The sequence below is a fragment of the Ixodes scapularis genome, unplaced genomic scaffold, assembly GCF_016920785.2.
Source record: "Ixodes scapularis isolate PalLabHiFi unplaced genomic scaffold, ASM1692078v2 PGA_scaffold7__128_contigs__length_106722199, whole genome shotgun sequence".
Taxonomy (NCBI): Eukaryota; Metazoa; Arthropoda; class Arachnida; order Ixodida; family Ixodidae; genus Ixodes; species Ixodes scapularis.
The window spans coordinates 93678872-93705207 of NW_024609882.1; the positions used below are offsets into that span (position 1 = coordinate 93678872).

Genomic DNA, 26336 nt, shown 5'->3' on the forward strand with positions numbered 1-26336 from the left:
TGGAACGAAGATAATAATTCAAATAATAAGGAGATATATTTCAAGACGACAACATGGTTCGAATGCAATATAACCATGATACATTTAAGGTTCGGCTTAAAGACAGATTTTTATATGAAGGAACATATTATATGCAGCTACACTCAAACTTATAGCAGTGTTTGTAAAATATTGATTTCTTAAGTTATGTTTGAAACTAGAGGGGTTAACCTTTATGAAACAACTCGCGCACCACAATTTTATTTTACTGATTACTTCTAGTCGATTGAGATAGTCATTTCTCAAAATTTGCTCATATAGCCCGCAACCTTCGTAAAATATAAGACTTCAACAAGATACACAAAATGGCTGAATAAAAATGCATATTAAGAGTATTAATAATTACTGAGCTTCACAGACCAACGAAAATAACGTAAATACTTTATAAATCACTAGAATATAAGGCAGTGTATCGGGTTCAGCCCTAAAGCCAATTTTCGCTCCAAAGAACCCTCTTATCCGATTTGGATTGAACGAGTTCGTGGAACAAACGCTTTGGTGGTACAAGTTTAAACACTTTTAAAAATAAAAGAATCGCAACGTTAGCCAAAGAAGAAATGTCTATCAAAACTTGAATGTCGCGTACGAAGCCTACAATATTAGTATCGCGCATAGATGCCCCTTAGGATAACCATGTTGGTGTCTCCAGCTTCGACAGCTTCCCTGTCCAAGTTGACCGTGATCTTTGAATGATTGTATCCAAGCAATTGGGAAGCTGACCTTGTAGTTAATAAAGGCCGATAGATAAAATGACATTTTTGATCATGTGGATTAAAGGGGAAAAACTATTTTGCCTACCTTCCAGTGAGTAATAGTTAATTATGTAAGCAGCGATTGTAAGCATGCAGTCGACAACATAGTACTGTCAAAATTACTACTGTCGACAAGTAGCTTGGACCACATTTTATCGTTGACTCGTAAAAAAAGTCTTAGGTTTTATTTTGCTTTAAGATTCCGAACGAGCTTATTACAATATTTATCTTTTGATAGAGTTCAAGCAAAGAAAATAAAGGGAAAAAATAACTTCCCTCAAAAAGAAAAAAAAACAAAAAAACTGCAGGACAAGTGGTGATCAAAGAAAGCAGCATGTACAAATTCAGACAGTAAAGCGTCAAACACATGTACGACGAAACCGTCCGATCCGACGTCCGATCAGGCGATACGATGGTCGGAGTCGAGGGTTTTTGACGCCCCCCGGTGCTACGAAAGCCCTGGCCCCCGGAGGTCATTCCGTCAGTTCGCACGTCGGATCGGACGGTTTCGTCGTACATGTGTTTCACGCCTAAGGTTCCTGATTTATCCGACAAGTTCGGGTAATTCAACGGATTAGAATTTTCTGTAGGACAAAATGCTGCAGGCTTTGTTTGTAGCGTACTTGGAAGGAGAGTGCCTAGGTAAATGTCTAAAAAAACAGATTTCTGTTCTTTTTTTTGTTTGTTTTAGATTCACTCGCATAGTAAAGAAATTAGGGATGCCGCGAACCACTCGAGGTTCGATTTCGAAAGGTTTCGATATTTTCGAACCGAACGGATGTTCGAATTCGAAAGGTTTCGATATTTTCGACCGTACGGAGATTCGAATTCGAAAAATTCGCAACTTTCAAAAATCGTGGAGTTTCGAATTCGAAAAGTTCGAAGCTTTCACAGTTTCTAAAAGTCCGGGTTCGATTATTTCGAATATTTTTTTACTTGAGGTTCGAGGAATTCGAATATTTCGAACTTTCCCTAGCTTGAAATTTGAGAGATCCGAATGTTTCGAATTTTCTTTGGATCTGAAATTCGAAAAATTCGAACGTTTCGAATTTTTAAAGACATAAAGTTCGATAAATTCGAAGGTTTCGATTCTCTTTTAGCGCTAAATTTGAAGAAAAAAAGAAAAAAAACAACAACTTAGGTTTCAAATTTCTTTCAAGTCCAAGTGAGCAAAGTTCGAAGTCCGGTTTACATGTTCCGCCACAGTTTCAGTTTCAAATAAAAGCCCGTTCACACCCTTGCGACCTGGTAAGACCGAGAGAGACCAGACCGGTTTTTAAGCCTCTTGCGATCTCTTAGGACCAGATCCGCTGCAGCGCATCTAATCCTAAGAAGTCGCCAAAGGCTTAAAAACCGGTCTGGTCTCTCTCGGTCTTACTCGGTCCCAAGAGTGTGCACGGCGCTTAACGTTTTCACGCCTCACTGGTTTTCACGAAATCAGGTTTAGAAATGTTCGGGTGCGGTATTTAGACTGCGCGAAGTTGGTCAGGCAATTAAATGGGACGACGAGTGTCCCGCATGTGCTGGATTATTTGCCAGTGCAGAGTGACATGTGCAGATCAGTAATTGTGACCGCCAGCCCGGGGGGGGGGGGGGGGGGGGGGTTTAACGTGCATTACACAGTAGTGATCACGCGAACGCACTGTTTAACGATATTCATCCAGTTCGAAACGGCCAGGGGCAGGCATGTGGTTGAGGCTCAGAAAAACCTTGAAGCGACCTGGAAAACTGCCTCCTTGCCATCCCCCCCCCCCCCCCCCCCCCACCCCGCACGCTGGTAGTAATCCGCTCAAACGCCGCCCGAGTGATGCTGGCATATAGTAAGTTTAGCTTGTACATGATGCAAAATCCTGATACTGTGAATGAAATCGGAAAGAAAAAGTGTAAAAAGACAGAAAAAGGGGACAGGACAACGTCTCAAGCTCAGCTCACGACAACGTCTCAAACTCAACTCAGCTGAAAACTCAGCTCAGGACAGCGTCTCAAACTCAACTCAGCTGAGTTCGAGACGTTGTCCTGTCCCCTTTTCTCTTTCTTCTTACACTATTTCTTTCGAATTTCATTCCCAGTCTCGGGATTTTGCATCATGATCAACATACACCAGCTCGCCTGCACCTTGACAATTCTTTAGTTTGGGATTGCTTTGGAGGTTTATTTTCCGAGGCGGAAGAAACGCCGAGCAAAAACCACAGAAGCTGCATTCTACCACACCAGTACCGTCGGAAGAGGAAAAACGTGGGGAAGGGGGGGGGGGGGGGGGGGGGGGGGCTCCAGCCTATCTCTCTTTCTCCCCCCCCCCCCAGATATTTCGGACTATTAAAGAAAACAATACGGGGAAAGAGGGCATGGTCGAGCTTATTTTAATCTGAAATTATTTATGCATATGTATAGCTACTGTCGCTCTTCACTGCATAAAAGGTTGCGTAGATGGTCATTGTTAGAAACGCGTTGTCAGAAGGCGCTACTCGTCACATGCTCGGTAGTTCGGAGGTTCAAAGCTATCTTTTCGACCTAAATAACTGTGCCAGTGGTAAAAACTAATGAATAAATAAACATAACAATAAATGCAAAAAATAAAAAGCTGGAGAGAAAAAAAAAAAAAAAAAAAAACTCAAGAATCCACCGGAAGTGTTGTATTCTCGCATATTCACAGGCCCAGAACTACGAAACAAGTTTCTTCTACCAAAATGTGTACAGGCTAAAAAAACCATGTCCCAAAAACGTGAAAAAAAAAAAAAATATATATATATATATATTCTTCCTGACGAAGGCCGGCCTCCGGCCGAAACGTCGAAGATTAAATCGTCCGTTCTTGCTGTTTTTCACTAAGGGTTTTTTTTCTTCTCAGTCTTATATATATATATATATATATATATATATATATATATATATATATATATATATATATATATATATATATATATATATATATTGTAGGGTTCGGTGCTACTGCTCACCCGCAAGAAGGACCAACGAGGCAGATCTCATAAACACACCTTTACTGTCTGGCGGCAGCCAACCGACTGCCCAGACCCCCGAGCCTCGAGCGTGGCTCGCGCGCACGTTGCGCGCCGGGCGCGGAGCACAGGTTCTTTTGCCCGATGATGGGCCGCAAATCCCACAAACTTCCCCCCCCCCCTCCCCCGTTCTCTGTCCTCTGGCTCCGTGGCTGTTCTCTCTGGTTGTTGGTGGTAGAGGAGGAGGGGGTTGTCACGATGCAGGCGGCCGGATGCGGTTTGTAGAGGCCGCCTCCGGATTGGTGATGCGGTTGTTGCAGTTGCCCATGAAGTCCTTGAAGGGCGACGCACTCTCAGGATGCTTAAAGGGCCTTGCTCACTCCTTGGCAAGGTGATCCTCCATCTGCTCGATGGCACGGCCGTTCCTGTTCTTCGAAAACTTGATCTTGACGACATCGTTATACAGGCAGAGCAGATTGAAGAGCTTCTCGGTGTTCATCTTGTCAGAGTTGAGCACCATCACCGGAGACCCCTGATGCTGGTCCGCCGCTTAAGGACGAGTGGGTACCCCCGGGGCCTTGGCTGGCAACGTAACGCTCAGGAGGACCTTCGTTGCGGTCCTGGTCTCCGTTTTTGTGTCCCGTAGCCGTCGTTGTAGCCGCAACCGGGGCTGCTGATCTGGCGGCGTAGTTAGGGCCGGTAGAGGGTCCTCGGCTGCCCACTGCGTTGCCGTAGTCCCCGAAACCACGTGGCTCATCGAGGACGTTGATAGAACCTCCCGCAACGGTTGGGGCAGTAGCGGGACATGTCGAAGGTTCAAAAAGAACAGAAAAAAAGAATCAACAGTTGTCTTCTGGAGAGGCTTCTACAAGAAATCGTTGGTAACGTTGGGCGCGGCAATGGACTAGCTAAATTTGCGAGCACACTGTCGGTGTATATCGCACAGAACTACGCGCACAATCTGTATGGTGCGGAAACTAGTTCTCGTCAGAGCCTATTGCAACGCGCATTTTCTAAGTCTTCGTCTTCGTCTTCGTCACCAACATCAAAAAGAGTCCTCGCAGAATTCAGTTTATGTTTAATTATAACCCGGATCGGCATCACTCTCCACCTGCGAGAGAACTTCGTCATCCGATTCATAATACCGTTTGAGGTTGGTGACATGAACGGGTCCAGCAAGTCGTCCGGACTCACAATGAACGAGCGTGTACGTGAGGCGTGAGACCTTGTCTCGCACTCGATACGGACCATCCCACCTGTTTGCCAGGGAAGCTGTGAAACCTCTGGAGGCGTCACTAAGTGGGTGTGTCCGCCGGAGTAAAAGATCTCCAACTTCTAATTGCACGTCCCGGTGGCCACGATTGTACTGCTCAGCCTGCTGAAGCCGTGCGGCGTCCAAGCTCTCCCGGGCATCACGAACGATGTCCCTGAGTCTGCGTCGTAGGCTTCCTGCAAACTGACCGTATGAGCGAGCAGCGCCACGGTTGTTGGTCGTGTAAGTGTTTTCCAGCGGGAAAGTCAGCTCTTTTCCGAAATTAAGGCAAGCTGGCGTAAAACCTGTAGACCGGTTAACGGTTGTGCGAGTTGCGAACGCGAGCTCTGAGAGCTTTGCGTCCCAGTCAGGGTGACGTTCGGTGTGAGCTATTAACATTGATTTCAGGTTTCGGTTCACCCGCTCTGTGATGTTTGCCTGTGGGTGATAGGGAGACGTCCGCTTGTGTTGTATGCCCAATGCGGCACATGACTCTCGGAACACTTTGCTGGCAAAGTAAGTAGCGTTGTCGCTAATCAATTTCGCCGGAAATCCGAAGCGTGTGAACGTCTCCATCAGACACGACCAGATTCTTTTGGACGTCAGCGACCGTAATGCAAATAGCTCCACCCACTTGCTAAAGTGGTCCGTGACAACCAACAAGTACTGGTCGCCACGCGGACTGCGTGGGAAAGGGCCCATGACGTCGACAGCAACGCATTCCCATGGGGATCGACTCACGACTGGCTGCATGAGACCAGGGGGCTGACCACCGCACGGTTTGGCTTTCTGACAAACCGGGCATGAACGAGCGTACCTCAGCACGTCCTGACGAATTCCTGGCCAAGTTGCAGTACGGCTTAACTTTTCAAAAGTCTTGCAGCCACTACTGTGACCAGCCAAAGCAGAGTCGTGGTAGTATCTAATGAAGGACGTGCGAAGTCGGCGAGGTATCACGGCTCGAAATGGAGTGTCTGTGGAGCCACCCTCCTCGTCGTCGATCTGAGGTATGTACCGGAGGAGCAGACCATCTTCGGCCAGCAAGTACGAGTCAAAACCCATGTCAGCGTCTCTGTTGCCACGTCGGTCTCGTGAAGATAACCACTCAGAGACCCTGCGACAAAGTCCATCGTTCTGCTGTGCAGCACGAAGCTCATCTCGGCTAATCAAAGTACCCCAGCGCGAGCCAGCATCTACCGCAGCCACAACATTGGCATCCTCGAGCACGCGCTCTTCGCCGAGCGGAGCGCGCGACAAAGCGTCTGCAACTTTGTTTTGTGAGCCTGGTTTGTGCACAATAGTGTAGTCATATTTCTGAAGCGTTAGTACCCAGCGTGCTAATCGTCCTGCCGGATTTTCCAGCCGCTGAAGCCAAGACAAGGCGGCATTATCCGACTGGATCACAAAGCGCGCGCCATCAAGATACATGTTGAATTTCTGCAGGGCGAATATGATGGCTAGGCACTCAAGCTCGCAAACGTTGTAATTCCGCTGAGCTGCTGTCAACGTATGGCTAGCAAACGCTACGGGTCGTAAGACACCATCAAAGTCTTGAAGCAGCACAGCACCTAAACCGTAGCCGCTCGCATCGGTTTGCAGCACAAACGGACGGTTGAGGTCTGGGAGCTTCAAAGATGCTGTCTCAGCAATAGCTCTGGACAGTTGAAGAAAAGAATTTTGCTGTGCCTCCGTCCAACACCATTTGACGCCTTTGCGCAGCAGTTCGTTCAGAGGCCGCGTTATCTCTGCACAGTGGGGAATAAACTGGCGGTAAAATCCAACCATGCCAAGAAATCGCTGCAAACTCTTTGCATCATGTGGGGGAGGAAACTGAGTTATGGCCCTCAGCTTGTCCTCATTAGGGCGAAGCGATCCATCGTCGATTACAAAACCGAGCAGATTAATCTTAGATGTTGCCAGTTGCATTTTTCCCGGGTGAACTGTCAAACCAGCATTCCGCATGCGCTCGAGAATAGTCCGAAGGTGCACAAGATGTTCTTCAAACGTGCGTGAAAAGACTACTACGTCATCCATATATGCCATGGCGTAGTTGTGCCGTGCGTCTCCAAGCACAATGTCCATAAGACGCTGGAATGTGGCAGGAGAGTTGCTCAAGCCAAAAGGCATGCGCACAAACTCGTACAATCCTTTGTAGCATGTGAATGCTGTTTTCTCGATGTCAGCGGGTTCGACCTCTATCTGGAGGAAACCGCGACTGCAGTCAAGAGTCGTGAAAAAACTCGCGTTTCCCAAGTTGTACATGATCGACTCAATCGAGGGGTATGGGTGCGCGTCGCGAACGGTTACCGCATTCAGGCGCCGGTAGTCGACGCAAAGCCGAGCCGTTCCATCCTTCTTGGGGGCAAGGACGATCGGGAAGGCCCAAGGGCTCTGTGACTCACGTACTGCACCCGTGTCGATCATCTCTTGGAGCGCCTTGTCCAGCAGGGCTCGCTTGTGTACGCTGATTGGTCGAGGGTTGCAGCGTAGAGGCCGTGTATTCCCGGTGTCAATTGAGTGCTTTAAGACACCGGTTCTCCCGGGGTTCTCCGTGAACATCGGTGAAAACTCCTCAAGGAGTCTTTGGAGACGCCGCTTTTGCTGGTCCGTAGCAGGACACTTCTGCAAAGAATCGCTTACCGCACATGGGAGCCGCAGAGCAGGCGTTCTAACGCCAACGTTATCGACACTGACGACACAATCCTCTCGTCTAGTAAATGGGATTAGTTGCGCGTCACTACCCAACCGGTAGCCTTTGTTTCGAAAGTCCAGAACCAGGTTCTCCCCGAAAATGAAATCTCGCCTTAAAATAATCGGTACCGTGAGACCAGGTAAGCAAACGAAACGCTGACGGCGTTTTTTCTCGTTAAACCCGATCTGTAACCTCACGGCTTGACTCGCGAGCATTTCTGGTCCTGACGCTAGCTGTAAGCGCACGTTAGTCTCGCGCAGGTTGGCTTTCTGCTCTTTGCACCGTTCAATCAGGTAGTCCCCAATAAGCGACAGACTCGCACCGGTATCAATCAGCGCTGCCACAGCTATTCCGAGCACTGTAACTGTCATACGAGGCTCAATTAGCTCAAGGTCAGGCTGAATTCGACATACCGATGGAAATTATGCCGAGTTGTCCATGGTCATCGCGGCCGGCAGGCGTTCAGGGGTCAACGCCACCGGCCGTACTCGTTTCCCGAGGCTGCAGGGCTGTTGCGCAGTAGGTCGGGGCAGTCACGCCGGAAGTGGCCATGGCGACCGCAGCCGAAGCACCGCACCGAGTTGCGCCGGTCAGGGCCGTGCGTCGGGCTTGCTTGCGCTTGTCGTTGCGGCCCTTCTTGGTGTCCCTCGTTGGACCAGCGATCGGCGCCCCGGTTGGCATTGCGGGGGAAGGACCTTAAACGGCTTTCACCCTGCCGTAGTCTCGATCCAGCCGGCCGGGCACGTAGCCGGGGGTCCGAACCATCGAGTGGTCTCCCGCGCTCCCATTGCCCGAAGGCGTAGGAGTCCAGCGCACGGGGGGGACAGACCGCGCCATCCAGGGTTTGGCGCTGAGTCGGACCTCTTCTGGGCCCGGGAGCTCGCCAGGCACAGGACGGCTCAAGAGCTTCTTCAGGCGGTGGCGGGGGCCGATACTGCAGCTCGGCCAGGAGCGTCTCTTGTATGCCGTGAGCGTCCCGGGCCAGTTGCTCCAGGGTGGAATACGTGCGGCCATGCAGGTAGGGCCGGAATCTTGGGTGGCTCTGCTGCATCACCCGAGCAACCCTGTCCGACTCCGACGTCGTTGGGCAGGCTCTTTCATAGAGCTCCTGCATCACCCGTACATATTCGACGAGGGTCTCGTCCGGGTGCTGGGTCCGGCGCTCCAGTTCTCGCTGGACTCGAGACTGGTACCCAGGTGGAAGAAACTCATCTTGAAACTTCCGCCGAAAGTCTTCCCAGGTGAGGAAAGGGGCCACGATGCGCCACCAGCGCGCGGCGCTCGCCTGGAACGCCACGGGGAGAACCCGCGCAAGGACGTACTCGTCCGAGGCTCCCGTGGCGAGCTTATAGGCCGCCAGCTCGGCCAGGAAGTCGGCCACGGACTTCCGGTCGTCGTAGCCCGTGTACAACGGAACCGGCACTTGGGGTCGTGGCCCTTGCCCTTGGTGTCCGTGGTCAGCCAGGACCAGGCGTTGCGCGACCGTGTCGCACAGGTTGGCCACCCGAGCCATCAGGTCCATGGACGTCGGGTCAGGCCCTTCTCCGGTCTCGCCTTGGTCTGCTGCGGCTCTATGGCGGGTCTGCATCGCAGTAGCAACCGCAGAAAAACAGGCAAACAGAAAAAAACAACAAAACAAAACACAAAAGAACGGAAAAACACGCAATATACTACAATATGCACACTATTCACAACGGCCAAGCCCCGATGGCAAAGATGGCGTCCGGTGGCCGAAGCCTAGTCGAACGACCACGTAGGCCTATCGGGGATGGCGAAAGCGAGAAAACCGGGCGAACACGCCTAAAACGGGCTAAAAGCCTGCGGTACAACCCGCGGGCGAGCAGTAGGCCTCGCGTGGAGCGCCAAATAATGTAGGGTTCGGTGCTACTGCTCACCCGCAAGAAGGACCAACGAGGCAGATCTCATAAACACACCTTTACTGTCTGGCGGCAGCCAACCGACTGCCCAGACCCCCGAGCCTCGAGCGTGGCTCGCGCGCACGTTGCGCGCCGGGCGCGGAGCACAGGTTCTTTTGCCCGATGATGGGCCGCAAATCCCACAATATATATATATATATATGTACATATACGTGCCGGGTTTGAACAATATTAGAAATATTTTTCCCTGAGTTAATTTATTCCTCAACATGAAAATAACAATATATACATTAATTTGTATTATGCAGATGTTAATGATATGTACTGTCCGTGGTGTTAATTTAAAGGCGATACCTCAAACAATTTCGACGAAAAAAATTACCAAGTTTAGGGCATAATTGCCCATAGATACATGTTTGGATATTTCTTCGAAACTCGTTTTGAAGAATAGTAATCATATCTTAAAACTACACTTACCTAGGCTATACATAGATCATTCTTAAAAAGTTGAACATCTATACCATAAATATCTTCGGCTTTAGCGCGCTTCAAATATGGCACAAACGACAATTGTCAAAAGCCCGTGGTCCTTCCTCGCTCCTTCGGGAATCTATTTCTTTAAAACCATGCATGCCAGACGATTGAAATAAACGGCGTTGCCTTTCGCAAGTAATGCGGCGCCACATGTAAAAAGGCGAAAAAAAAAATTACGAATGTACCTCACAGCTGGAATCCAAATGAAACCGCCCGCCCGTCTTTCGAAGTTCGTCGAACTTTTGACTTTCAGGAATCGGAAGTTCGACAATTCTCTAATTCTTTAGATTAACAAGTTCGAAAGTTCGAAAATTATCGCAGTTCTTAGCGTAAGTAGTTCGAAAGTTCGAAAAGCTTCGACCTTTTTAGTGCAAGAAATTCGAAAGCTCGAAAATCATCGAATTTTTTAGTTTATCAAGTTCGAAAGTTCGACAAGCATCAAATTTGCTGCGTAATAAGTTCGAAATTTCGAAAAACGTCGAACTTTTTTCTTTAGCAAGTTCGAAAATTCGACTTCCGTCGAATTTTTTTATATGGAAAGTTCGAAAATCGAAATCTTTCGAACCTTTCGAACCGCTTGAATCGATCATCGAACTTTCGATTCGAAAAAAGTTCGCGGCATCCCTAAAAGAAATGGAGAGGACGTAACTTAGGCCCCGACCTTACGGCAACCAGACCATTTTCATCGCCAGGTCCTTTTAGCCGCTGTACTCACATTGCGTTCCCTCAAGTTGTTGGTTGCGGTTAAAGCATCCGGAATTGGGAAGAACCTTAAATCCCGTCATAATAATGACGGCCACACTAAGCCCAAAAAATTCGTCCCAATTGCTACCCGAAGAGTAGGCAGCGACCACCGCAAGGTCGCAGCAAACAATGAGAGAGCCTGTATCACAGAAATTGTGCAACTGCTCGATGTGTGTCACGTAGTCTCTGGGCCGCGTTCGCCATAAGAGCTACAGGGGTGAGCGCGTTTGTCGTCCTCGACCATCTCCGCGTTTCCGCCTGTTTCTTCTAGCGACGTGATAGCGCTGCGCATGCGCAATTGCGACCAATCTCCGATGAAGGCGTCAGCCAGTAAACTGCAAACGCTAATCATGTTGAATTAACCTGAGATTGGGGTAGAGAAGAAACATCAAAACGTAGAAGGAACAGAAAATAGACAGGACGACGTCTCAAACGCTGCCCATTGGTTTCAGTTGGACACTCTCTACAATCTAGGCTCTCTACGATCAATAGTCGAAAAGACGACGCCGCCGAAGTGCTCCTTTCCTCTGCACGCAAGTTGAAGGAACTGTCACGTTCTTGTGCTCATCATTTCCTTCAAGGTGTCAATATCAATGCCTTGAGCTCATACTTTATCCTCGAGTAGAATTGGGATGTTGGTGCTATCGGCACCACGTTTGGGTAGCGCGAGAAAAAAGTAGCGTCTCGCATTTCGGCCGACAAGTACTTCACGCTTGAAACAATGGTGGTCTTTCTGTTCCTGCCCCCATTCCCCATTTACTTGGCATAATTTATAGCAATTTTTGTACTTTCTCTTTTATTAGCGTCACTAAAAGCCTCAGATTTGCAAGTGCACAATCGACTTCTTCCAGAGCATACTGGCATCCCACTAACGTAGGTGGTTCAAACCTGCTTTTTGCTTCTTTGTCCGGAGACGATCTTTGCGGGATTAACCAGCTCGCCTCTTCGACAAAATGGATACAAGCAATACATTCATGAGAAATTGGAATTGGAAAAATTAACCGAATTGATCGATAAGAACAGTAAAGTTGAAACGTAGCTAAGTTCTGAAATTATTGTCCTCCTTCAGGAAACAGGGCGAAGGAGCATTCGTGTTTTGCCTCGGTTTCATAAGTTCTGACACAGTGTTTTCTTCAGGAGAGCACTAACATTACTCTGAGAGCTGCACGTACGTCTTTCCCACGCCGAAAAAATTTCCGTCACTCATGAGTAGCAACTATTTTATTAAGATTCAAAGCAGCGAATACCCATGAAATAATTATTTCTTTTTATTGGTCACCTTGCACGGACATAGGCAAAACAAATGCGTTGCGGAGAATTCGTCTGCTTTCGGAGACTCCGAGCTCGCCAGGGGAACTGCAATCGCTTTTCGCCCGTGCTACGTGGGAGTTGCCCGTATTGGCTTCGAGGGTATTTGATTCAGACTTACTGATTACGCAAGAGGAATGTCAAGTAGCGGCCGAAGTTCTTAACGTAGTGGAGCAATCGCCTTTAAAGAGCACCACAAGCTATCGCTTTCGAGGACATCATTTATTTATTTATTTATTTTACCCTCAGGGCGTGAGCATTACAGAGAGGGAAGTGGTTGCATGAGATATCGAAAAAAAAAACAAAAAAACACAGACACAGATGCACAGGAAATACAATCAATGTAGATTAGAAAAAAATACTTTCCAAGGCTTTTTTAAAAAGGACGTGATCTATGATCGAGACTACGGTTGCAGCCAGGTGGTTCCAGTCAAAGGATGTAGACGGTATGAAGGAATGGTGAAAGACGTTGGTGCGAGCATATGGGATGCCAACTTTGTGTTGATGGTCAAGTCTAGGTGAAACGTAAAGAGGAGGTGTAATTAGCTTATCACGCAGCGTCTCATTAGTGAAATAAATTTTATGAAACAAACTTAGACGGGCTACTTTTCTACGAGTTGATATTTCAGGGAGAGAAAGATTAGACTTCATAGTGCTTACGCTGGCTGTCCGATGGTAATTCGAAAATATAAATCTAACAGAACGATTTTGGACGGCTTCAATCAGATCAATTAGTATAGACTGACCAGGGTCCCAAACAGAAGATGCATATTCCAGCTTTGATCGTACAAGGGTTTTATAAAGAATTAGCTTCAAAGACTGGGGTGCTAAAAAAAAATTCCTTTTAAGAAAACCTAGCATGCGATTAGAGTTGTTAATGATGTAGTTAATGTGAGTCCTCCATGATAAATCCGATGTAATATGGACTCCTAACTACTTATAGGCCGTAACTAATTCAAGGGGATGGTTATTTAGCGTATAATGGGGCTGAGATGAAGTACAACGAGACACTCTCATAACCTTACATTTGCTAGAGTTTAGTACCATAGACCACGAGTCGCACCAGCTGGAAACAGAGTTAATATCGTTTTGTAGTAGGTTAGAATCAGAATCATGAGTAATGTCTCGATAAATAACGCAGTCATCAGCAAATAAAGACATTTTTGAGGATACATGAGAGGGTAGATCGTTAATGTATAAAAGGAATAATAACGGACCAAGCACAGAACCTTGAGGAACACCTGATGTTACTGATACCATAGTAGAGCTTGTGTTATTCACGTTGGCAAATTGTTTACGGTTCGTTAGAAATCAATGTATCCACGTGAGTACCGCCGGATCAATATTTAGTTTACTAAGTTTGGACAAGAGTAAGGTATGGGGCACTTTATCAAAGGCTTTAGAGAAGTCTAGAAATGCGCAATCTACTTTGGAGCAAACGTCAACGATAGAATAAAGGTCGTGCGTGAATGATACAAGTTGTGTTTCGCATGAGAATGTCTTTAGAAAGCCGTGTTGAAAGGGGCAACAAAACTTATTTGATTCTAGAAAATTGACTATGTTAGAATAAATGATATGCTCTAAAATTTTGCTTGGGACACTGGTCAATGAAATTGGGCGAAAGTTTCGAGGGTTGAATTTATCACCTCCTTTGTGAACTGGAACCACCCTGGCTACCCTCCAGTCGTCTGGCGAAATACCTTGTTCTAAGGATTGAGAAAATATACTCGCAAGGAGGATGGAGGAGTACATTCTAGTATTCTTCAAAAACTTGGAGTTTATACAGTCTATACCACATGACGAGGATAGTTTAAGGGAATCAATTATCTTCACAATGCCTTCAGGACTAATTGATATGGGGTACATGGGGAGATAGTCATAGGACATGTATGTTTGATTATTACTCATAGGGAGGTCAGAAAAACAGCTGACAAAAATAGCATTGAGTTCATTGGCATACTCTTCACAAGAAATAGGGCTACCATCATCGGCTCTGAGCTCTACAACTGTACTACTTTTCTCTTTCGTGGTGTTCCAGAACTGGCGGGAGTTACTAATTAGCCTAGATTGTAATGTACAATTAAAGGAAATACTTTTCGTACTACACACAGCTGTCATGTACAAATCAGCAGAGGCATGGTATGCGTCCCATCGGTGAGCTGTGGGATCACGCTTAGCGGCACGGAAAAAACGTTTTTTCTTGTTCCTAAGTCTCCTGATTGTTCTAGTAAACCATGGTTCATTCGAGTTCAAGTAAATTCTTTTGAGTGGGATGTGCGACTCAATGAGCTCATTTACTTTTAGTTTGAATGTATTCCAATTTTCGTTAACTGAACGCCTGAAAAAGACACTTAGAAAAGTGTCTAAAAACAACGCCAATTCACTATTAATAGCGTTAAAGTCTGCTTTACCATAATCCCGAATTGTTTTAATAATATTAGAAGTAGCTTGCAAAGGTATATTTAAATCAATATGTAGTAAGCAGTGGTCACTCAGACCAGCCAGGTACAAAATAAATGATACTAAGTTTGGACATGTCGTCAACAGAAGATCTAAAATATTTGCGAAGGTAGAAGTAATTCGTGTAGGTTGATCAACTAGTTGAGAAAGATTGAACTCAGAACATAAATTAATGAAGTGATTTTCTTCTGAGGAAAATGGGTGTACAGTAGGCGGCGCAGTAGACCACTTAATGCTAGAAAAATTAAAATTACCGAGGAGAACAATTTGTGACGTGGGAAACCGACTAACGATTCCATTAACCGAATCATGCAAATGTTCACAAAAGGAAGACGAAGCCTTCGGTGGCCGATAGCACACACCCAAAATTAATTGCTTGTAGTTTACAGTTACGCTGACCCAAAGCATTTCTAAGTCAGTTAAAACATCGACAACGTTTGAGATTATACTATCGGCCACAGCAATAAGAACTCCCCCACCCATTCTTTCACCTCGATCCTGCCGATATATGTTAAATTTCTTACCGCACGTAAATATTTCACTGCTCCAAACTCTACTAGACAGCCATGTTTCAGTTAACAGAATAATTTCGCAATCAGAGGACTCAATAATTGAACTAAGATCGTCCCGGCAGCGCATGACGCTTCGAATGTTGCAAAAGAGTAAAGGAACATTACGTGCCTTGAGGCAGCGGCTTGAACCAATCCCCCCAAAATCCTATCTGGACGTCGCCCCGGCCGATGCCGAAGCCCCGCTGTTTTCAGCTTCGTCATTAACTGCCCGCACGGCGCCAGTGGTAACGACCTCGTAAACGGTGTGCTTAGTGAAATCGTATGCGTATATCTTTTTGTTGGTGTGCAATTTGTTATATTTTAGTTTAAACGCAGCATTTTTTTGATTTTCCAAAATCGATTAGTTTAGATCTAGCTTGGCGTGTCGCCGGTGAAAAATCTTCACTGACCGATAAACCGCTACCTTTGATAGCAGCTCTCGACTGAAGGACACTATCTTTTGTTTTGAATGACTCGAATTTGACGATAACAGACCGACATTTATCTTTACATAAGGAGCCTAATCTGTGGGCGCGGGCAATGTGTTCGCAGGGAATTCCCAGATCGGAAAGAACATTGACAGCCTTTCTTTCAGTGAGTGACCAAGTTTCAGCGGGAGAATCGGCAATGCCATGAAATATGAAGTTGTCACGACGTGACCGGTCTTCTATTTCATCAAGACGAGAGCGAAAAACAACAGCTTCATCCTGAAGGTGCTCGATGTTCTGGCGCGTGGCACTTAGCTCCCGCTGAACTTCGTTAATCGTCAGTGCTCCAAACTCGACTGACGCTAGTCTCTCGTCAATAGAGCTGAGTCTAGTTTCAATCTTCGTCTGGTTTGCCTTTAATTCGTTCACTGTACTTATTATGCCGGCCTGTCCTTCCTCAAATTTGATTGAACGAGTGCTTAGCTGTTGTAACAAACAAAACATTTCATTGAATTGCTTAGCCTGGGCATCCGACATAGGACCTGGATTTATTTCCACATCCCCGGATAGCAATAATAGTTTCAGAACATCAAAACACTGACATGCTAGAAGCAGTAACGTTTGTGCGCATGGGAACAGAATAAGTAACAGGTCGTCTGACTTCTTAGAATGTAAAGAAGGAATAGAACCAACCTGCATGAGCAAGAACGAAGGGGTGTTATCCATTAGCATGGTGCAGCTGTTCCCATGCCCACTACGAAGGTGAATGCTCTCCCAAGCGCTTTTGTTGAAGATCGGAGACGTTGTCGATGTCGATGAAGATGCCTTGACGATGCGATGCGAACTGAAGAGGCCAAAAGTGCTGATCGGCCCTTCGCTGAAATCCTTGGGCGTTACCGCGGGCGACGTAGCAAACACGTTTGCTGCCGGACACTGATATGTCGCCCCGCCAGCCAGGGGAAGGAAAGCGAGTATCTGCATGAGCAAGAACGGAGGGGTGTTATCCATCCGCATGTGCAGCTGTTCCCATGCCCACTACGAAGGTGAATGCTCTCCCAAGCGCTATTGTTGAAGATCGGAGACGTTGTCGATGTCGATGAAGATGCCTTGACGATGCGATGCAAACTGAAGAGGCCGAAAGTGCTGACCGGCCCTTCGCTGAAATCCTTGGGCGTCGGTTTCCAAGAACTTTAAAAAAACAATGCAACGCTTGCAACAAGACAGCGCATCATGCGAGCGTATGTAAATACAAGATGCAACCAGGCAAAAGCAACGATCCTGGACTGGGAAAAGATCGCCCTAAACATTCTTGTTCACATTATGGGCAATTCTAAACCGCAGTTCACGAGTTAAGCACCCAAGACGTATGACTTGTGGTTGTTAAATCTACCTGGACTTCACCTCACTTTCTGACGAATCTGTAAGTTGCAGAAAAAACACCTCGAATGAAAATTGACACCGGAGCCAGCACCTCCATTATCGGGCTAAGGACATTTCAAGATCAATTCCATAAGCTTCAATGCGAGCCTCCTGTCGTCGTCTTAAGACGTTATCGCGGTGACCTTTCTGGGTTCCCAGGAAACGTCGTCGTGCACGTGCGATCTCTGAGCAGAGAAGCAAGGCTACCTCTATATGTTCCATGTTATCAGACGTCCACACAACGTGGAAGAGACTTAATCAACGGCCTTAAAATGAGTTAAGCCGATGTCATGAAACTAGACTCCGTGGTAAAATCCTTTCTAGAAAATTACAAAGAAGTCATTTCTGTCGGATTTGGTAGGCTTAAAGGTGATAAAACAAAGATCGCTATTCAAGCGAGAGCATACCCCGAGTTTTTCAAACGGGGCGAAATTTCGGTTGCGCCTGAGCGCACAGTAGAAGATGAACTGCAGGAACAACGTGATGGAGTTACCTGTCCTGTAAGAAAATCCGAGTGGGCAACCCCAATCGTGGCTCTTTTAATGCTTGACAGGACGGTAAGTGTTTCCAGATATTTTAAGGCAACTGTAAGTCCTGCAGCCAGTCTCGAAAAATACCCAGTACAAAGATTGGTAGACATGTGACAAAAACTTCCGGGTGGTGTCAAGTGCACTAAACTGTACCTCAAATACGTAAAAGTAAAATACCTCGTGACCATTCACATTTAAAAATGACTTTTCAAAACACCCGATTTCTGATCTTGAGCTTCTGCCACTTTCCAATGAGAGATTGAAATTCTGCTGGAGGACATATCACCCGTCGTCGCATGTTTCTGATAAAATCCTCGTGACTGGACTCGATGACAAAGATCATCTCAAGAATCTCGCAAAAGCTACTACACCCTCTAGTGGAAGCCTGTTCTAAAATCAAGCTAAAGAAATGTACGTTCATGGCTTCTGGTGTGGAATATCTCAGTCATGTAATTTAAATTAGAAGAACGAACTTCCCAAACGGTAGAAGCTGTCGTAAATCTTCAGGACCGGTTGATTTGAAGCGGCTTCAAAGTTACCTTGGGCTCATCAACTACAGCTGTCGTTTTCTTCCCAACTTATCCTCAGTTCTTCAACCATTGTATGACCACTTCGATGATAATACAACATGGCAATGACAGCAAGAAAATGAAAATCCTTCACAGAAGAGCAAAAGCTGTTGCCTTCTGCCAAAGTGCTTTACAACTTAGATCCTAGCAAATATATATATTTCAGCTGCGACGAATCTCCATATGAAGTTTGAGTTATTCCCGCCTATCGAGATTTAAGTGAAGAGGAACGCCCTATAGCCCTTGCCGAATTTTTTCATTAATTATTCTGAGTAAATCGGGCTTAGAAAAATAAAGGCCAACATCGTGCCAAGCGTGTAGTACACACAGAAATACGTCGACAGTTTGTTAGTATTACTGAAGTTGCCACAACACGCACACATATTTCTACATATGTTTCTTGCATTGATTTCACACTGAAAAAAAACAAAAAAGATTAATCCCCGAAATTGTATAGCTCACGAGTACACGTTTAAGCCAATATTCTTCTCCGCTCTACATATCAGACGAACCTATTGTCGCTGAAAGGTTAAAACCCGCATATATGCGCCTTTCAAGCGCGAGTTTTTTGGCCTTGATAGCACGCTTTCGCCCACATAGCCAAAACCCGGATGAAAGATCGGACTACGTACTGGTGGCGGAGCTCCTACGCGGCTGTTAACCTGTTTCTGACTTCAAAGGTTCGTTATATCCGACATTGAAACTGCGGGAATAATACAAAAAAAAAATGTAGATATCCTATTTCCTGCATTCATTCGAAATATATTTAATGATGCATATAAACCTAAGACCTGTGCAACGCACAAATACAAAGGATGTTTGAGCTCTTTTATTTGAATGCACTAATTTCACGATCTACATATCTGACTCGACAGATCTGCAGTGCAACGAGGCAATTCCCGAACATCGCAATCGGTATGGCTCTGTTTAACTTGGAATCCGAGGACACCAGGGAAGATTGCAAAAGCACATATTTCGGTTATTTCCAATTCGCGGCTGGTTACTGGCGAGTTTCTCAGGTGACAGATTACTTCAGAAAAACTGTGAAGCACCCGAATTTTACGCAGTCTGGTCCAATGTGCAAAGAACCCTAAAATTTTGAGTATCACTTTCCAATGGAAATAAAAAGCATTTGTGCTGCTAATGCCTATTTTCTATGCACGACTTTCATTCAGTGTGGCATGCGATCAGACCAAAGATGTTTTGTCATTACGTGTATAGGTATGTGTATTCCGCAAACATCTTCTTAGACTAGTTCAATCTGCTACCGACGTCTTATTTTTTTTGTTTAATTTGAGAGACCCCTTGTTGAAATCAATGTCAAAGCAAGAAGGGGAATCAAAGATAATCAAAGAAAAAAAGAAAGAACGCGATAAGCATTCACTGTAGCATTCACTAAACATGACCGTAGATGTTCATGTTTACCGGTGTTGCATGAAGTTAAAGGGTTCGTGGGCTATTAATTTTTTTCGCAGCACAACTAGATTGTATCGTCATTGCTTTTAGAAATATTATCCCGGAAAAATGTATTCGAATTTAAATCTTCTTGCGCGCAAGTAATTTTATTTCAAACGAAGCCCACCAACTCAGATTGAACGTAAGCCTTTCGGTGGACATCCCCCTGGTGAGGAATGACAGTGAATGAAAGGAAAACTCTAACCAATAAATGATGAGGAGCCCTACGTTTCAAGGTTACAGCTTTCCTTTCATTCAACATCAGAAGCGCTGACGCAAAATCATGGTAAAAAAGCCAGGAAACCTCTTGACTGCTTTCTCAGTGAAACAACGTCGTCCTGAGGACGACAAGATTTACGGTGATCTTTTTACGCACAATTTTTGTACGCACCGTTAAGCATGTTGATAAAAACCGGGATTAAGTCAACGTCAAAACCTCTTCCTTGCCGGGTGTGACGCCACGACGCGACCAGTGATGCATACTTGGGAAATGTTTGCATGCAGTTGCGTATCGGTATTTGTAATTCATTTAACAAAGATTGGAGGCACCTTTTACAGGAATTTTATCAAATATGACAACATTTCAACCACCTTTACGTGACTAGCGCAAAAAACTTAATATCTTCCGGATACCGTCGAGCAATCTCTTTTAGATTATTTAAAAATAAAAAGACAAAACAAGCTGAGACCTGCAGGTACATGCGAAACTCGGGATAAAGGTGAACACTTTGAGTGAGGCATCAGTTACCCTTTCAGACAAAGTTTGAATTTAACAATCAACGAATAATCTTTACGAATAAGCAACACTTACGAGGCGCCTCGTGTTTCTCTTCCCTTTTTTCGTCCTTGTTAATTTAGGATCTTTTATGCCTTTTAAAATCAAGAAGGAACTAGGCCAAAGAATTATATTGCTGTATCAAAGTACTGAATCCTTATTTTAATACATTTTTCCAAATTTTTTTATATTTTATATTAAATATTGATTTAATAAGCGCTTTTAGTTAATAAAATAATTTTAAGATTTTATGAGCTGCAAGGGACATGGTTCATCTTTTTGGAGTAATGTGACATTTTTATCGGAAACTGTTAACATTGAATAAAATTTCATACGATGCAATGTGAAACCTTAAAATGGCATTGCAAAGAAATATGTACTTTGCATAGATACCCCTTAGACTAAATAAATGACTACGATAACCCATGAAACAAGCCTTCACCATTTTTTTGGTGTAACACACGATATGCGAAATTAACCAATGTCTGGCAATACTGTGTGCTGCCACTTTGTTACGTCTCGATTCCTGTTCTGCTTGTCGATTTGGAAGAGGTTTCGCTAACCATCGAGACCTCCGGCTCACACTCATCGATCCTGACAAACAACAGCGAGCGAAGGGTTGGTATAGCTTTACGCTATACCCAAAGACCCAAAGACCGGCGAGGCGACGTGTTCGTAGCCTCGCCGGTTTTTGGTTCTCGCTGTAACCAACATAGCGGACACACGCTTTAGCCCAAAATTTGACTTTGAGTGCAGGCAAAGGCACAGGCACGGGGGCCTGGTTTTCGAAAGAGCTTTCTCCGCGCAAGCGCTTGCTCGAGCAAAAGAATTTTCCGAACTACGGTTTCCTGCCCTAGGGTGCTATCCTTGTTATAAACACCAACGAGGAAGCACGAACCCTCCTAGGTACCTCGTGCTCGCATCTTTCACAGCCAGCTCCTCCTAATCAGCTTTCAAGACTGCGCGTCACGTGACATGGCGTAAAGTCCGGGTGACCGGCACGGGCGCCGCTTGCAACCGAGTGCCGCGTAAGCGTTCGCGTGTGACCATGTGAGAAACGAGCCCCACGCGAACGCTGACGCGGCACTCGCATTCAATCAGCGCTCGTGCCGGCCTCCTGGATGTAGCGTCATGTCACGTGACGCACAGGATTGTGCGTCATGGGGTGCCACAGCACGTGTGATAGATTCACGCGGTTGCCATGGGAACGTTCGCAAACAACGAAAGCAGGCGTTTGCCATAACTGTCGCTTTTCGAGCTCGCAACGTTACTACAAAGTGAAGTATGACCACATGTGACCTACGCAGCGCATAGCGGAAGTCACGTAACTAGATTAACCTCGGCATCACTTGACACACCCTAGTCTCTTCTTCACCATGTGTGCGAGCTAGTGCAAGCATGGGAGCTGCAAGAGCCTTTGAACGTCTCTGTCGAGCAAGCGGAATTGCGCAATGGAAGCCAACGTTCGTGCAAGCATCGTTCGGGGCCACGTGTTCGTGCTTAAAATTTCAATATCGACTGCTCGAAGTTTTCAAGGTTTTCGAAGGATTCTGAAACCTAAAAAAAAGGCGGCCATGCTTGTTGCTTAACGATGGCTCGATCAACGCGCGAAATAATGTGTTTTCCGCGAGCACGAGGTTGCCTTCGCGATACACTCCAAATAAAAAGGATGTAGTCTTTCCTCCATTCGGTCCACAAAAGGCATTATGAGACCTAAGTCACTCGTTCGGCACACTGCTGTCGATCTGATGACCCGAACATTTACGGAGGGTTTAATAAGGTTCCGAAATAACTTCATAAACAACTGAACTGCGTAGCAAGGACTGCAAAAAACAAACAAACAAAAGACATTGAGGATTTAGCGTAAGGCCCAAAAAACCCCGATTATTAGTTTTTGTATACAGTAACAAGTGCATTAGCTACTTTAATAGCTTTTTAAAGAAGCCGCTCTTAAAAATCGGTACCGTCGGTTTCACGTCAGTGCGCTCTAAGCGAAACCGAAATTTTGGTGTGTATTTTGTGTGACCGGGTGTGTAAGTACTTCGTAGCCTAAATCCGATAGTGTACACGACGACTGATTCTGGCGCCAATACCACCTGTCGAAAACCTCAGGGGGACTGCAGTGTGACCAGCTGCGCGACGAGAGACGGCGACTTTGAATACCGTCAAGCAGCAGCTACCAATTGAATCGCGCTGTGATTTGTCGCAACGGGAAGCTACAATTCATGGTCGCCACCGATTATCATATCGCCAGTACGCAGTCGACGGTGGTCAGAGCCGTGACGGCCGTTGCGAGTGTCGTTGTCAATCAGCTGGCAAGAGACGGCTGGGCCGACGAAACCCCGAACCGAGGCTACCAAGGCATGCGTTAAGGAAGGCTTTCGTTACCAACCCGGCAAGCTCACCGACGTCGTGGGGCGCACTGACAACACCTAGAATCTAAATGAACGTTCGTTACCATCATCGGTGTAAAGGAGGCCATCAACGTTCTAAAGGCCTCCTTCATTTTGCCGCAAATACCACTTTGCCGTTAACGGCATGGTATAGTAACTTGACGTTAAAAAGAAGCGCCCCCCCCCCGCCCCCCCCATGAGGTACTTGAAAAAACGAATTACAGAATAATTGTAGATTATTTCTTCTCGTGAATTTGAATATCTTGTTGTTGTTTTTTTCTTTTGTTTTTGCCAGAAGATGGAAACCCGAGAACACGTAAAAAACACCATTCAGTTGTTACGTCTAAAATGTGTCTTACGGTCGCCAAGCGCTTGCCACTCGCGTGAACAGAGCGTGCAGTTGGAAGCACGCCAGGAATATACGTTTTCACTGTTTACAAAAATCAGAGTACACACGTGCTAAATCACAGTCAAGCCAGCGCTTGCTCGTAATGGACCTTTCTGGAAAAGCCAGCTTGACCAGCAAGCGCTCCGGGGCATTATGAGAACCGTGACGGTGTCGCGCCCTTAAGTCAAGCCAAGGCTAGCCTAGTCACGTTTTTGCATTCTAAGTGGTGCACACCACCGCTTGAACTGCAGCATAATTCTTACTTCCTTTATGCATTCAGACCGGAAACGGTTTTCGCACGATGTTAGATAAGCTGCAATGTTCTTTCTTTTTTTTTGGTTTTTCCTTGTTATTGATAGGGGAAAATGAAATGTACAAACTTGGTCTGCTCATTTCCGCAGCAAAATTTAAAACAAACGCGTTGGACGCGTTTGTTTTAAATTTTGCCCACACGCAATGGCCCGTTCCCCATGAGTGTTGATGGGAAAAAAACTTGCTCACTTACTAAAAAAAAAAAAAAAGTGGTTAATTTAGAGCAGACTTGTACGTAATCCGTTTCAAGTAACGAAATTACTTGTAATCCCTTACATTTATCAGTAATTTAGTAACGGGATAATTACATATTTTCTTGAGTAATTTTAAAGTAATTCCCTTACATTTTTGACGTAACGAATTCCTTGGGAACATTTTTTTTGTCAGAATTCTTAATATTTTTTTTTTTCATTTTTGTAAAACCGAGCGCAGTGACACTGTCACGCGAATCGACCAGCGCAAAGGGAGACTTGGCGCTTATGGCCTGAATGTCCAACGAGACTGAATGTCCAACGAGCCTGAATGTCCAATCGGTCACGTGAGAGGCGAGACGGAATGTACAGCGAGACGAAAGATCCAATCGAGACGGAATGTCCATCGAGTCTGAATGTCCAACGAGACGAAAGGTCCAATCGAGACGGAATGTCCAACGTGCCTGAATGTCCAACGAGACGAAAGATCCAACCGAGACGGAATGTCCAACGAGCCTGAATGTCCAACGAGTTTGAATATCCAACGGATATAGAATGAACCTTGCAAAGAGTTTAGAAGACATTTCTTTGTTGAATTGTAGGATTACTGATATTTACGGCGGTGAAAAATGCGTTCGATGAAATGGGGAACCGGACATTTCGGTGCGGAGATATCGGTACGCGATCATTTCGGTATTTGGTCGCTTCGGCACCGGGCTTTTCAGTACCGGGATTTTTGATGCACGGCTATTTTGATAAGCCGCTGAGCTTGTCCCACTGACGTTGCCTCTGTGAAGTCCCCAAAATGAAATTAAAATTATGCTCGTATATTTTGTAGACTTCATAAAATCCCCAAAACAATTTATTTATTGTTCGTTTTATATATCTAAATATAAAGATGATATCTATATTTAAAAAAAGACGTTTAAAAGGTCACACATGCTACAAGATCAAAGACCGAACTCGTTGACCATTGACAACCTGTCACGCGTTTGATTTTAGAAGGTCGTACCTCTGGAGCGGAAACAAATGTGGGACCCACGAGCGTCCTCAGCCACCGTTTCTCCGTATTGTACGAGTTGCTGTATTTTTCTTTTTCGTGTCCCTAGTCCCGCAAAGATGATGTCCCTCGCATGGGAGAAAAGCGCCTGATTGAATTTTTAGTATTATAATTATGATTAGGTGAAGTCGGTGTAGTACGTGTAATTACTCTAAATTGTAGTTTTTGTTTTCTTCTTTTTTACGGAGCGAACGTGAAAGATTTAGACATTTCTGATTGGACTTCTCGGTCCCCAGAAACAAAAATTCGATCCTCATATCAAAATCAGTGATAGAATACAACGTTCCTCCCATTAAGCCTTTGTGCAGCTAATCTCCTCAATTAGTGAGCTTTTGTCCGGTGATTGTGCGTTGACGCTTATCGCGAAGATTAGTTTTGCATGCTTCGGCCACCAAAGCGATTGCTGTCGCAGTGAATTATGTATTAAGCAACTAGTAGGTAATATTAATAATTATTACAATATTTTTTTAGGGTTGGCTTCCGTCGTTTCTGCCTTTCCTGGTCACGTGGCATGCAGCAATCGCACCGATACACACCCAGGTAGCATACCAAGGCGTGTTTCGACGGAATGGCGCTGACGGGGAATGAAGTGTCTGACAGCGCTCCCCCGAAGGGCGTATGCGGCACGTGTGCTGTGCGTTTCTACGGGAAGCAACAGTTCCTCATCTGCTCCGCCGGTTGTAACCGGCGTTTCCACTGTAAGTGCATAAACGTAGGCCAAGAAGAGTACAACGTTTACATGGCAAGTGGTAAGAGCACCTTCAAGTGCACGGGCTGTACCAGGAGACGCAGCCTGTCACCAACGAACGCCGGCACGAGTTCTCCTTCGGGTGATGTGAATACTACTGACGCAACGCTGGACGAGGATGCGCTCACCGCACTGGCTGGAAACTTCCCCCCACCCGGTCTTGTACGTGTCATCGAAAGCCTGTCAAGCAAGCTCGATGTACTGAAGGCCGAGATCATGTGCCTCAGGGCTGATAACAACAGTCTTCGTTCAGTGGTACAACAACTGCGGAAAAACGTCATGGAAAGGATGCCACTCCCGTCATCCTCGCCGCCCCTGTACTCCTCCGTGACCGCACATTCGTCTGTCGTGTCATCTGTCGCGTCATCCTCGAGATCGACTCGGGACGCGCCAATTCCATCGTCTGGGCCTCCTTCAACGCGTGAGGCTTTCGACGCATCTCCCCGACGGCCTGCTGGGACCACGAACCCGGAAATACTTTCTGGAAATGGTGCGCATGCAGCTACCGAAATCACCGACGATGACGGCTTCACCATGGTTAGACCAAGACGACGTACCAAGCCGTCAACTGGAACAGCTAAAACAAAAAAGGTGACTGCTGTTCCTCGGTTAAAACGCCCTTCAGCGTTGTTTGTTTCTAGGCTTGCTCCGGACACGAGTGTCGCCGACGTGATGGCACTAATCGCTCCTTTCTTAGAGGGAAAGCCAGTCATCTGCTCCAAGATGATAGCTAAATTTGATTCCTACTCTTCTTTCCACTTGTCAGGCGACGAGTCAGTGTTTAATGCTATCAACAATCCTGAAGTGTGGCCAGAGGGCAGCATTTTTCATCAGTTTTTTGGCCGACTTGACAGCTCCCGTGTTCACCCTGTTAGCGAGGTAGATAGTGGAAATGGCCCAGA

At 46.0% G+C, this 26336-nt stretch overlaps 1 protein-coding gene across 1 annotated transcript in view; it reads left to right on the plus strand.

Annotated features, from left to right (window-relative positions):
• LOC120842197 overlaps nucleotides 1–19206 on the plus strand; it is a 57135-nt gene extending 37929 nt beyond the window's left edge. The window contains exon 3 of the mRNA XM_040213209.2: nucleotides 18988–19206. Within this exon, the coding sequence (XP_040069143.2) occupies nucleotides 18988–19206 (219 nt within the window). The remainder of the gene's footprint in view (nucleotides 1–18987) is intronic.
• Nucleotides 19207–26336: the final 7130 nt, after the last annotated feature.